We start from the raw sequence: 14,089 nt of genomic DNA on the forward strand, positions 1-14,089 counted from the left end.
AACCTGTAATAATTACAGTAAACAGAAATCCCTTTGTGTTCACTGTAAAATGTACTAAACTACAGGAATATTGCAATCAAGCAGCTCACTAGAACTTTACTATGTTTTTGTAAACCTTTGAGATTCTAGAGCACATTACTAATCCTCTATCTGATGACAACATTCAAGCTTTCTTTGGCATATTTTCACCAAATTGTTTAGCCGATTACTGCCAGATTTATGATCACAAAGGGATCGAAAGATCAGAGGTTAGATCGTATCCTTTCTTATTTATTTTTTTTCCTCATTAACAACCACAAATGTAACAAATTCAAGAGAAAATATTACGCAACTGGTTCTTTGACAGATGTTTTCCTTCTGACTCCAACGAGAACGCCCCCCCCCCCAAAAAAAAACAAAGGATTTACAAGATTATCTTTATTTATGCATCTGAAAATAAAAATAGAATTTGTCTATCCCCCTTCTTATCTCTGGAAAATAATTTAATCTAACTTAGTTTACAATAAGCCTTATTTTACTCATCTTGCACTCACTGATTTCTTGTAGCTACCTGTCAGTCTGAGGGTAGCTCACTTCTCACTTTCTGCCACATTGAACCACAATGTAGGGCAATGTTATTTAGACCGATGAGACAAAAGTAGAAACAGACATCATAATGCATAGTATTTAGTTTGTAAAAACCATCAATCTATCCATTGTCTATGCACTGAGACATTTGAAGGTGGTTTAATTTGAACATGAAAGTCCACCTGCTGCCTTGAAAATGCAATTTAAGTCTGAGTTTTTGTTTTGACTCAGAAATTAAAGTTCATGAAGTTGATTTAACAACAAAAGACAAGTTGTCCAAACATTATTTTTTTTAAGTTTATTAATCTGGAATTGTGAGTTTTAACTAATTGCTGCAATTTAAACCAAATAATTATTTCACAATATGGAAGAAAAGACTTCCCTGACTTTGTTATAGAGCACACATTTCTCTATTATTTTCACCCACGATATCAAGTTATTTTACTTTAGAATAATTAAAATTCTTGTTTCAAATTGCATTAACAAAAGTTCACGCCAATTGATGAATTTTATTAAACATCACAGTTTAATAAAAATGCTCCGAAACATTTAGTGTGAACAGGACGTTATCCTCGAGCTTTGTAAACTGCCAGCTGCATTAAAATAAACACTTATAGTATCACACAAGAGCCAGATCAATGTAACGCACTTCCATCTCACTCACAATGCAAAGCAGGTCACATAAACATGCCACTAAGAACACTGGAAAATAGTTCCTGCTTCTGGCTTTTTCTTCTTTCAGCTTTTTTAAGTGCTAACCTAAAATCTCTAGTTTATTCAACAACAAAAAGTTAACCCGACTTACTACTGTGAGTTTGTCTTTCGCAAACCCGCACATTTAGGTTCAAAATCTAGAACTCGCTAAATTTATTTGACTTAAAGTGTAGAAGAGAGTAAGCACAACTAATTGTGGCTCAAATGTTTTACAGTGTACCCACTTATCCTTGCTGGGTCGTAGTAACATGGAGGCGGATTGGGGCTGGTGGTGCCCGGATGCCTATCTCCAGCGGTCATTGGGGGGGTAACTTGTAAACAACTGAACATATCATTTCAGCTCCAACCCTAAAATGAATCATCAGGCATGGTAAAGGAGAGGTGATGATTTGGGATCTTTACTGCCTTTTGCAGTGACCATGGATTCCTCTGTATAATCAGACTGAATTGGACCCGAAGACAGCTGGACAGAAATGAATATAATGAACTCTAGAAATATTCCTCAACAACAATATAAAAGCCTGAAAATATTATATAGAAAACAGTTACTTCAAGTAATTACTGCTAAAAGGTGGACTCAGGGTCTCCCATGACTGCTGATAGTCATGGAAACGTCATCTTTCTCATCACTATAGAGTGTGAGCAATGCTTTACAACCCTGTCTAAAATATATAGTAATTATATTTTTGAGACATAACTCTACTTGTGTCTAAGCTGCTGATCATTACAGGTGAGTCAGAGTCGACAGTAAATGTAAAAAAAAAATAAAAAAAAATGCTGCTGCTGTTAAGAGACTAAATCTTAAAAGAACTGAAAAATAAGTAGGACGGGATGGAATAATATCATTCACATTTCACCATTTTCATTTTGGACCTGCAACCATGTAATCATTGCAAAGTAAGTATTTGATTCTGAATAAGCTTAAACACACAGGTCTTTTTTTTCTTGTCACACCTGCTCAGTCGCTTGTTAACAAAAATGGGAAATCAACCAATAAAAAAATACCTTTAGGCAGGTCCCCGCCTTGGTGAAGATGTCTTAATAAAGTTCAACCTGATCATTAGAATGAGGAAGAAAGGGATTTAAGTGACTAATCTTTTTTTGATCTTACAGAAAATGGACAAAAATAAATAAATAATCCAGTGAGCAGGAATCATGTGGATGAAGGTGCCTAGTTGATCTCACTAGCAAGAGAAAATGAGCTAATCACTTGTAAACAAGGTGAACAGAATACCCTTTCTGAATGCGCAACACATTAAGTCTTAGTGAAAATCAGCTACAGTACAATGGGTGATATTACTGTCAGCTGAGAACTGGAAACTGATGCAGCATACTGCTCAGTGGTAGAGCAGGCGCACTGTGGCGTCCTCAATGAGGTTCTTCCAGGTTCAATTCCCAGCCCCAAGCCATAGGATTAATGCCTTCCCCTTCCCTCTCTGTTGACTAGTGTTGAATAGAGGCCCCTAGCGCCATAAAAAAAAGCAAACACTAGAAGCTGAGAGTACAGTTTGCACACAACTTGTTGAAGATTGAAAAGCTTTGCCTGGTCAAACAAACCTCTGATTGAGGCTCAGAATTTGGCATAAATTAACATTGAAGCACAAAAACTGGCTGGACGGGACAAAGTCAGTCCAGACATGTTTGAATTTTAAGATATAAGTAATTAGACGACCAAACTCAACATTTCATATATCCTCAGGTTTTAAAAAAAATGCAGACATGACAAGGAAGTACTACATATGACAATAATGTTTTGACGACACCAAATGTGATTCCTTGTCTGATTGATGTTGATTTGCAGTATGTTTTTGGAACGCTCCCTCCAATCAGACTACAAGGCGGTACAGTAATTGTCATAATGGCAATAATGACTACACCTCTAAGTGGTTAGACAGATCTGTGCCATTTCAAAAACATAATTTGGATTGTTCCAGTGGGGAGGGAAAAAGTCATTTGTAGCTCAAGAAGAAGAGTTCACCCCCCCCAAAAGAAATGAAGAGTACCAGGAAGCTAGATACACATGTTCTTAAAATAAATGATTGATATGTGAGCTCTGCAAGGAGACGCCTGACGAGATGCTCACTCTACCTGTCGGTGCAGTTCCTTGGCATTTGATTTCTGTCTTGTTTTAAGGAACAGGATGTATCAGCAGTGTCTCTCTGAGGTGATGCACCCTGACAGAAACCAGCTCCCAAGGGCTGGATTTGGAGGCCTGAAACACCAAATCATGCAACAGACAAGGCATTTTTTACTAAGTCCCAGCTGCTAAAGTCAATGAAACCTTGGACTCAACAAGTCTCTGAGCTTTAAAAGATAAGGAGCACGTATGAGTCATTTAGACTCACAAGTTTCATACAAAACTCTGCAACTCTCTTTTGCCTACTTGCAAATTGAACGACACAAACTTTAATTACTATACTTTACAGACCACATCGCGACACACACGCCCTCCATAGCAAGTGACCTACATTAGGGCTAATTGCAAGTCCTGTTTATTACATATGCACACACTCAGGCCAACCGCAAAGATCTGAAAGCTCAAAAGATCTGCGTCCTGGGAGTCAGGCCAGATTCCCCCCCACCACATCACCATGGAGAGGCCCATCCATTGCGGGGCGAGAATGGACTTCAGGGATCCTGGGCTCATTTATTTTGTTCATTCATCTATGTAGAAAACCCAGATTTTAAATATGTTTGGTTTTGAGTACAGGAATTTAGCCAGATTGTTTAATCAAACTGAAACGTGCGAGGCCTCTCTCGACTTAAATCAACAAACTGTACTTGTGTAATTAAAAGCGTCGCGCACACAAAACTGACTGGGTAAACTAGGAGAGGCTGGAAAGATGTTTCAACCACAGCATAGCCTTCCTTTGCAACAGGTGCAAAACACAGAGACAGACGCGAAACTTACCCGAATGAGAGTCTTCGACGCTTACTCTCGGAGAAATCAAATCCAAAGAGGGGGGAAAAAAATGAGTCAAATTCGTTCTGTTAGTCGGTGTTCGTACTTGTTTCAGTGCCTCCTTGCATGAGTTTGATCATTTCATTCCCAGGATCGACGGTGTTACAGTGGGGGGGAAAAGCAGGTACAGTAACAGCTGGAGGTCTGGGAGTGGCTCTCACCTTCTGGACTTAACTCTTTCCCTTCCCTCACCGAGCTCACTCAACCTGTTTGTAACCTGTTCCTGCACGGCGTGAAGTGAACGGCCGCCACTCCCGCTCCTCAGATCCGCAGCCGACAATGCAGGAAAATCAAATCAAAGTGCAACCAGTAGGCACCGGGATGCTGGCAATTCCTCACAGAAACAATCTGAGAAGACAGTGTGAACTCGAATCTGCTGCCTTTACCGGAGAATTTCAGGAAGACCTTTTTTTTTTTTTCAACCCCCTACCCTAATTGAACTTGTGAGCTTTTCACATGCAAATGAGCTGGCGCTGAAAACAAAACCCAACTGCGAGAGGTGGTTCAGCCCTAAATCTGACCACATCAAGATTCGGATCATTCTTACATTAGAGAATACACACCAGAGCCAGTTGACAGGTCTAAAAAATAACTATCTAAAGCTTCTTTTTTTATTCTTTTTTAAAATTTTATCTCACTAGATATATTGTGTGTGTAGGCTCCATGTGTATGGTGCTCCGGCTGGATGGAAACTGGGCTCACGGTATCGGTAGGGGATCCACTTATTAGGTTATTAAGTTACATGCTTTTTCAAGGGCAGACAAAAATGGGGGACATAACATCACAAATTTATGACATCACCATGGAGAGGCCCATAAAAAATCTGATTTTATTTAATTTATTATTGTGCAATTGAAAAATAGCTTTACTTTTTAAAAAAAATTATTATTAAAAAACTAAAACTTCAACCGTGAATGCTTTCAACAAAGAACATTCACGTGTTGGTCCAATCAAAGCCCAGACCTAAATTAAATTGAGAATCTGTGGTAACACTAGAAAACTATTCACAGGTGCTCTACAATCTAAACCCAGACTCCTCTCTACAAAGAGGAACTGGCAAACATTTGACGTGCAAAGCTGATGACAACAGGCCTCCCAAAATCTGCAGGTGCAACTGCAGTGAAAGATGGTTCTGGTAGTAAAAATAAATACACATGATCAAAACTCTGTAACTGTTTAACTGTTCTACTTTACAGTTAGGCACTGCTTTGTGTTAAAATCCAAATAAAATGCACTACTGAAGATAAAAGTTGCAATGAGAGAAAGTGTGAAAAGGTACAAGGAGCCTATATTAATGCTTTTGCAAGCCACTCTGCTAGCAGGACCTGGTGCTGCTAGTTAGTCGTATTATTAGTCAACTCATATTCTGACACTAGTGTTGGCAAAGAAATGAAGTAATGTAGTCAAGATATGCCATGTACCTGTTTCAAGAAATAACCACTAATTCTACATTTACTGAAAACTTTGGTTAGTTTCCATAAGATAAACTATATTTGTAAAATAGGTATTGATACAATATGATGCATTACATTACCCCAAAAGAGTCTCAGTAATTGAAATAAATTTAAATTACTTTTAGCATTACTTTCAAAAAAACTTGTAACAAATTATATTTAAATGACATTTTTCCAGATATGTACAAGAAAATTCCCTTCAACTCGTGTAACTGTTGACAAAATCACTTTCTTTCCCCCTTAGAGATCAGAGAGCAAACAAAACAAATCATCTGCTTGTATTAATAGTGAATTTAACAGAGCGTCCTAATTATGAAATAGTGAAACTGAGACTTGGATGCCACTGAGTTCTGTTTCTGCTTCTCGGAGTGGGAAGTGAAATGATGCGGGGTTAAATAAAATGTCTAAGTGGGATGAAATTTCAGTTGTACCTCTCTCTCAGACAGAGGTGGACAAAGTGTACTGATAACAGTTATCAGGCGTGCATTGAGATTTTCTATTGATTGGTAGTTTTCACAATAACACATTTGTCGGGTTACGCTTGGTTGCAAAATGTCTCCGTGAACACCGGAATTTCATATCCCGATTTAAAGATGCAAAATGTAGAATTTCTGTACTCTACTTTTGAAAAAAAAAATAAAATTAAATTCTGCATTAATATTCTGATTCTGCCAGTTCTACACCCAGAAGTTTTAGGTGTACAAATCAAAGATGCTTCATTCAAACATTGTATTAAGTTAGCTTGAGATGAAGTCGTAGCTTTTATTTAAATTATTGTACTTTTCTTTTCATTTGAAGCTATAGCAACATAAAGCGGATAACCCAAAGCCTTTATTCTGGTCATCTAGCCTTATTTTAACCAGTAAGTCGTCTAACATCTTCAGGAATAGGATTGATCCTCCTTTACCACCACAGTGAAGCAGCTTCTACTGGCCCTTTGCAGATTATTTACAGCCTTTGGGCTTTTCCACATCATATCCATATTTTACAGTCACAAAGGTTGAAAATACTTTACTGTGATTTTATATGACAAACCAACACAGAGTGGATACATGTTTTCAAATCAAAATCAGTTATGCATGCAAATAAAATGTACATATCACACTTTCCAGACTCCTAATTTGTAAAACATTAATGAATTAATCAAACAAAAAGAGAAAACCATGCATTGTTTTCCTGCCTCTGCACAAGTGTGGAGTGCTTTGTGTTGGTCTGTCATAAAACCCTAATAAAAGTTATTGCAGGTTGAGATCATAATGTGACAAAAGGTAGGAAAGTTCAAGAGGAAAAAAGTATTTACTTGCACTGTACATGCAAGTCCTGTGACTTTCCCTTATGAAAGGAACTCATTTAATAATTTTTAAAAGCCAGAGGAAATAAAGCTAGCTGGTGCTTCGATTTCCCTGCAAATAATATACAATGAAATGCAACTAATTAGGAGGAGTTTTTGTTTCTTATAATAAGTTATTTGAAGCTATTGGGATCGACAGCCTCTGCATAAATTGAAAATAAATGTCGTTAAATTCAGACTACTAAAACAGCCTCTCTCTGAGTTGCAGTGTTTATTATCAATTGTAGGACTTACTAAAGTGAAGTAATGCTTTAAGCCTGTTAAATTATACACTTCCTTAAGTTTATCAACCACAAATAAGATGATTCCAAATACATTTAGATGAGCGTTTTTTTTCCTCTTTGTTTTTCTTTCGAAACTTTCTTCAAATAGAAACAATGTGGTAGTCCCGATACATTGACAAGTAAAATTGCGCCATCTGGTGGTTGTAAAGTTAAAACAAATTTTTTACCTCACCCTGCCAGAAATGATGTTTCTAAACAATCAGAGTCATAATTGTGTAAAAGCTTTACCTGCTCTGTTGTGACAGAAGCCTGTTCGGCTGTCTGGTCAGAACTCTGTTGCTGCGGTGCTGATTCTTTGGGTGAAGACCCGGCGAGATCAGGAGGCTCAGGAAAGTAGTCATAGTCAGTTACGCTTATTTCTGGAGTCATGTCATAGAAGTGTGGTGGAGGTAAAGGAAAATCCATTTCATATATATTATGTGGAGGTAAATCCACATCTTTATCATTCGCAGAATCCTGAGACTTCTCTATGGACTTGTCCTGGTTTGTGTTTTTTCCCTGCTGCTTTTTATCTCCATGCTGAGGTGTAGCATAAAGTTGTTGATCTTCAGATGTTAATGGTTCTGGAGTGACTGATGCACGGCGTGGTGAATTAGGAGTCATGAGCTTATTTTTATCATCCAAACTGTGAGCGCGGTTCCTGGCTGCTGGTGCATCTTTCAAAGTTTCACTTGGCAAGTTGACCCACAGACCAAACGTGGAGAAGCGATAGGTTTCTTTTGAATCATCCCGAACAGGTAGATGAGTCACTGGTTTTGTATCTGGTGATGTTTTCTTGGTCATGTTTACTGTTTTGTTCTTCCCAGTCACATCCACTGGTTTACGTTTTGTCAAACTCTTTGGTGATTCTGTTTTTTTAGGGCCAGAAGAGGCTCCAGGAGGCGCAGTGACCTCCTTCACGTACTCGGCTGGGATATAGAAGGGTTTGGAGTCTCGGTCTTTGGAGACATGCCACCAATGATCGTTGGTCTTGGAGACGAGGATGTACCTCTCGTTAGGTTTGATGCAGATGCGCCGGCCATCCTTCGCTTTGTACTCAAACTCAAACTCCACCAACACGAACGCCATCTCCTCCTCCCTCCTGTGGAAGCGCACTTACTTTGGTGGCAGCTCTAACATGTTGGAGCTGCAAAATAGAGGAAATGTGATGTTAGAATAAGTTTCGGAATGAAAATGTCAACAAGTAGTACACGGCTCACTCTCTCACACTTCCGCCTACCAAAACGAGTTTCTGTTTTTGCCCTGCTTTCACCTGATAACATGGACAACACACAAGCTACACTCTACGGTTTGTTTATGTCCCAAAACTTACCCAGTTTGTAAAACTAAAAACAGGCTAGTAATATATTTTGTAACTTTTCCATGTTTGTTTCAAGTTATAGCCACAAAATTCAATTAGTTTTAATGGCACTTTAAATACTACCAGATAAATATGTTTCCATCTGAGGCACTTGTTGTAGCACTGGCTGTAAGTCTACAGTTGTTGTAGTGTGCAGCCTCTAAAGAGAGATTGCTTTTAATTTTCATTTTAACAGCTTAAAACAATGCAAACAAGTATATGGTTCAGTAGTACATACTGTAGTTAGTTAGTCTATCACAATGCTGTTAAATATGGGGTGTCGGAGAAAATGTTGCAGGGATGTGACTGCTTTCACAGACTTCTCTAAGGTCTGATGAGAGCAAAGAGGAACAGTTTGGCAAAAAAATACAAAGAGCCTTGTTTATTCAAAATCAACCAAAGCATATGTGCGGCAAAAAAAAAAAAAAAAAAAAAAAAACACTTCCCCCCCAAACGTCAAATTTGGCGGTGACAGTGTGATTATTTGAGCTTCTTCTGTAGCCACAGGACATGATCATCCATAAAGTTCTATGTATAACAAAACCAACAACCAAATGTGAAACCATCTGTCTTTCCACCGAAGCTTGGAGGAACTTAAATTAGGAACAGGTCTAAGTGGAGCAGAAAAGGAGAGGCATCTTAAGAGAGCTGTGCATAAACAAAGGTGTGCAATCCTCAGTGAAGTGCTGCAATATTGTAAACAACAAATCATGTTCGCTTTTACTTCTACTATGACATTATACGCTACTTGGTGTTGACCTAGCACAAAGAAGTCCCCAAAATACATTGAGTCCATGCTTTGTTTGTACTTTCAGCATGACAACTGTATTCATATCCAATGAGGTGTAAATACTTTTGCATGGCATCACATGAAGTGATGGTACAGACTGATAGGGGCTCAGAAGATTATTCAGTTTTATTTCTTTACTGCAATTCTAATTTTGGCCTATTTGTTCACTCAACAAATAGTGAAACTGTAGCCGATGATGTATCATCAATTTGAGGGGAAATGTTTCTGCTTAAAGGCTTTATAAGGAATTATGTAATATAACTCCTGCCTATGTTTCATTGTAACTGCAGCTATTTTTCCTTTATAAGGGATATATACTGTTGTTTTAATTCGCTTTGCGTGTTTCTGAATTTATAGTTCCACCGTTTTGGATGGTTTGTCTCTTTTTCCCTTGCATTGCTCAAGGATTCATTTCTTGCCTTGGTGCTTGATTTAATCTAAAGAATGCTGATTAACAAGGCAAGCCAAGATGGAAGAGTCACTCTCCATGCACAGGAGATACACAGGAAGTTGCCTGCAAATGCAACCTTGAACAAAACCAACCAACAGACACAAAACAGCAGACTGTAAAGTGCTCGGCCACAAAACAGGAAGCCTGCACCAACCTTGGCTCGGCATCAGTGCGACGTCATCTGGCAATCTCAGTTTGTCTTTTTTCCCCTCTGCATTTAATTCATTAAACTCCCGACATATTCGGGGTGCTCACAGCCCCTCCTGAAGTAAAAACAGAGGCAGAAATAACTTTGTGAGTGAAAAACAAAATCAACAAATATAAATAGCGTGAAAATCCATACGAAAAAGAAGATACATTCAGAACAGCAGATACTTTAAGGATTCTGACTCGATTTCAAAGATAATTCTGTCTAAAAAATCCTTCTCAGTTTGATATATTAGTATCGTTTCACACATCGAGTCCCTCAGCAGTTGTAGCTTCAGTGAAGTGGAATAAAACAGAAAAAGGTTACATTCTGGAACCTGAAGCCTTGAGGATTACTTGCATGCCTAATTGTTTCTACTTGCCTGCAGTTGTGATTTCTTGAAGTTTCCTCTTGATCAGACGAGCCACTGAAGGGAAACAGCCTCTGTGTCCAAACAAACTGAGATGTAGAGTTGTAGAGCTCGAACCTGCTGCTCACAAGTACTGTTTCTGCTCGACTGGCTGATTTCCTGTACTGTGCGCCTTTACCGAAAGAGACCAACTGTGAAACATCGGAGCTCTGAAAGTCACACGAAATGGGAAGTCTGACTTTACCCACACTTCCTAGTGAATAGTTGGCATGTCAATTCTTTTTACGGCAGCATGCTGACTTGGACTGAGCGGCATGCCGTTGAGTCAGTGTGACATAGCAATACAGTAGCATTTTTTTTTTTTAACAGAACAGTCGCCATAAAATTGTTGTGGTAGTTGAAACAGGAGTGAAAACGTAGCTTGTGATTAAATAACAAGATAACAATATTAAGCAGCACCAAAAGGGAAACATAACTGAATATACTAGTGAGACTGCTAACTAATGGTACCATAAATGTAAAAGGTAGAAACCACTGAAAACCACATAAAACAATTCATATCTGTTTATATCACAATTGAACTGTATGTCTATCAGTGTCCACCATCAAATCCTGTGCTCTTAAGTGTTTGCCCCCTTAGAAATTTATTTTGCTTTCTTGTCAAAAAATTTTGATGGGCATATTTTCATATTAGACATAGATTATGTGTTAAATGTTCACTGGGAACAGCTATCCAAGGCCGTGAACAAATATAATTATTGATTATAAAAGCAAAACATGTCAAATAAATAAAAAAGCTAATGCTTTTATTTACTTTTATTCAGATTGCGTTTAACTAATATGTACAGCAACCTAACACAAAAAGCCAAATAATATTTTTTTTCAGTTCCGGTCGGAACTGAAAAAAGGTATTAAGCAGGCCAAGCTCCAGTACAAACAGCAGATTGAGGAACATTTCATCAACAACAACCCCCGAAGCATGTGGAGAGGCATTAGAACCATGACGGACTACAAACACAGCACTCAGCTGACCAGCTGCGACCCCACCCTGCCTGACACCTTAAACAGTTTCTTTGCCCGCTTTGACACGGCGGGCAGCAGAGAAGCCGTACATCTACCCCAACTGGAAGAGCAGCACCAGCCCCTCGTCTTACAGAAGCATCAGGTGACGTCCACCCTGAGGAGGATCAACACCCACAAAGCTCCAGTGAAGGGTTAGGGTTAAACCTGCGCCGACCAGCTGACAGGAGTGTTTCTGGACATTTTCAATCTGTCCCTGCAGCTCGCCATGGTTCCTGAGTGCCTCAAGTCTTCCACCATCATCCCTGTACCGAAGAAGAGGTCCATCACCAGCCTGAACGATTACCGGCCCGTCGCTCTGACCCCGGTGATCATGAAGTGCTTTGAGAGGATTCTTCTGAGGTACATCAGAGACTTCATCCCCGCAAACCTGGACAGCCTTCAGTTCGCCTACAGAGCGAACCGGTCAACAGAGGATGCTGTCTCCATCACTCTGCACACAGCCCTGACCCATCTGCAGCATCCCAACACCTACGTCAGGATGCTATTTGTAGACTTCAGCTCAGCATTTAATACCGTCATCCCAGACAAGCTGGTGCTGAAGCTACTCGAGGTGGGGCTGCCCGCTTCACTGTGCCACTGGATCAGAGACTTCCTCACCAACAGGCCTCAGGTGGTGAGAATAAGTGGCTCAACATCGTCCCCACTGGTCCTCAACACAGGCACGCCGCAGGGCTGTGTGCTCAGCCCAGCTCTCTTCACCCTGTTTACACACGACTGCGTGGCCATCCACCCCACCAACACAGTCGTGAAGTACGCAGACGACACAACAGTAGTGGGTCTCATTTCAGACAACAACGAGACCCACTACAGAGAGGAGATTCTGCAGCTCACTCAGTGGTGTTCAGCCAACAACTTGGTGCTGAACACAGGGAAGACCAAGGAGGTCATTGTGGACTACAGAAGGTCCAGGAGGACGGATCACACTCCCCTTCTCATAGATGGAGAAGTGGTGGAACGTGTGGACAACATCAAGTTCCTGGGCCTCCACATCACTTCTGACTTCTCCTGGAACACAAACACCTCCCACCTGGTGAAGAAAGCACAACAAAGGTTCTTCTTCCTCAGGAAACTGAGACGGGCTGGACTTTCCTCACGGCTGCTCGTGAACTTTTACAGGGCGACGATCGAGAGCATCCTCTGCCTCAACATGACTGTGTGGTATGGTAGCTGCACAGCACTGGAGAGGAAACAACTGACACGGGTGGTGAGAACAGCACAAGGCATTGTGGGATGCCCCCTCCCAGACCTGGACTCCATTTACACAGACCGGGTCAAGAAGAGAGCTGGATCCATAGCCATGGATTCCAGCCACCTGGGCCACAGACTGTTTGTGCCGCTGCCATCAGGCAAGCGGTACAGGAATATACGGACTACAACAAATAGACTGAGAAACAGTTTCTTCCCCACAGCCGTCAGAGCCATTACTCCCTGCCGCCCCCCCCCCCTCCCACACATATCATAACCTCGCAGTCACACATACATATCCCCCACCCCCACACAGCCATATTGTTCTGCACTTTGCACTGTCACATTATCTGTACTTTGCCATAATTGGACCTGCTGCTACTTCTTTGGTGTGGTTGAGTGCCTTTAGTTAATTTAGTTGTATATATTGTTATTATTATTATTATTGTGTGTTTGCTTATTTATACTGTATATATTTGACCTTTTGCACGGGAGCTGCAATGGAAATTTCGTTGAATTCTGTTCAATGACAATAAATGCTATCTATCTATCTATCTATATTTAGTCACTCTTTGTCATAAGGAATTAAAAAATTTTGACTTTCAATATCCTTAGTTTGCTTGTTCTTTAAAACCAGGGTTGACAAAGTAATAATCTTAAAAGTAAATAAAAGCATTAGCGTTTGACCCAGTTTTCATCCATACATTAGCAGCCATCACTCACATTATGGCCGCGGTGATAATTCGTACTTTAAGATGAAAGAAACAGAAAACTGGATTAACAATTGTTTTATCATTTGACAGAAAGAGGAGCCCTGCCGTTGGCAGGGCATCAAAAAATTAGGTGAAACTCATGTTGTTCCTCTCCACGGAAATCTTTAGTAAAAGGCGAAAGATTTATACGATCTGAAGAGAAACATGAGTGCATGCCGGTTAGTGGGCTCCTCCAGTCTTTATACTGCAGCATACAACTCACACTGACGGTAGCGATTAACCTAAACAGCCAACAACAAAAATCAGACTTTAAACTTTAGCATATTACAGGAGGCTGAAAAGTAACGTTAAAGGATATTAATATCACCACATAATGCGCCAGAAAAGAGTTTGTTTCTTAAATATTAACGTAAATAAACTGTGCAACACAACGCGCAGTGCCTGATGGGTATTAGTCCGCTTTCGTCACAGCTACATAATGCCTAGCAAAGTTTGGCTAGCTCATTAATAAAGCAAAATCAGCGACTTGTTCGAAAACCTAGAGGCGGACACGACGATTAAAATAAACTGAGAAAACGTTTATTTTAAATGATTGAAAACCTTTATAGACAGTTTCTAAATTTAACGCATGCGCCGTAT

The 14,089-nt window shown here is 39.9% G+C and overlaps 1 protein-coding gene and 1 non-coding gene across 3 annotated transcripts in view; both read right to left on the reverse strand.

Annotated features, from left to right (window-relative positions):
- Window positions 1–10,178, reverse strand: part of arhgap27 (Rho GTPase activating protein 27) — a 30,863-nt gene extending 20,685 nt beyond the window's left edge. For both annotated transcript variants that reach the window (XM_028029742.1, XM_028029741.1), the window contains exons 1-2: window positions 10,067–10,178; window positions 7,561–8,458 (exon numbers count right to left, since the gene is read on the reverse strand). In XM_028029742.1, coding sequence (XP_027885543.1) covers window positions 7,561–8,400 — 840 coding nt within the window. In that variant the 5' untranslated portion in view covers window positions 8,401–8,458; window positions 10,067–10,178. The remainder of the gene's footprint in view (window positions 1–7,560; window positions 8,459–10,066) is intronic.
- Window positions 10,179–13,547: 3,369 nt separating this feature from the next.
- Window positions 13,548–13,661, reverse strand: LOC114152433 (U5 spliceosomal RNA). Its single transcript, XR_003597117.1, has one exon. It is a non-coding gene; the product is annotated as a U5 spliceosomal RNA (small nuclear RNA).
- Window positions 13,662–14,089: the final 428 nt, after the last annotated feature.

The sequence above is a fragment of the Xiphophorus couchianus genome, chromosome 10 (genome assembly GCF_001444195.1).
Source record: "Xiphophorus couchianus chromosome 10, X_couchianus-1.0, whole genome shotgun sequence".
Taxonomy (NCBI): Eukaryota; Metazoa; Chordata; class Actinopteri; order Cyprinodontiformes; family Poeciliidae; genus Xiphophorus; species Xiphophorus couchianus.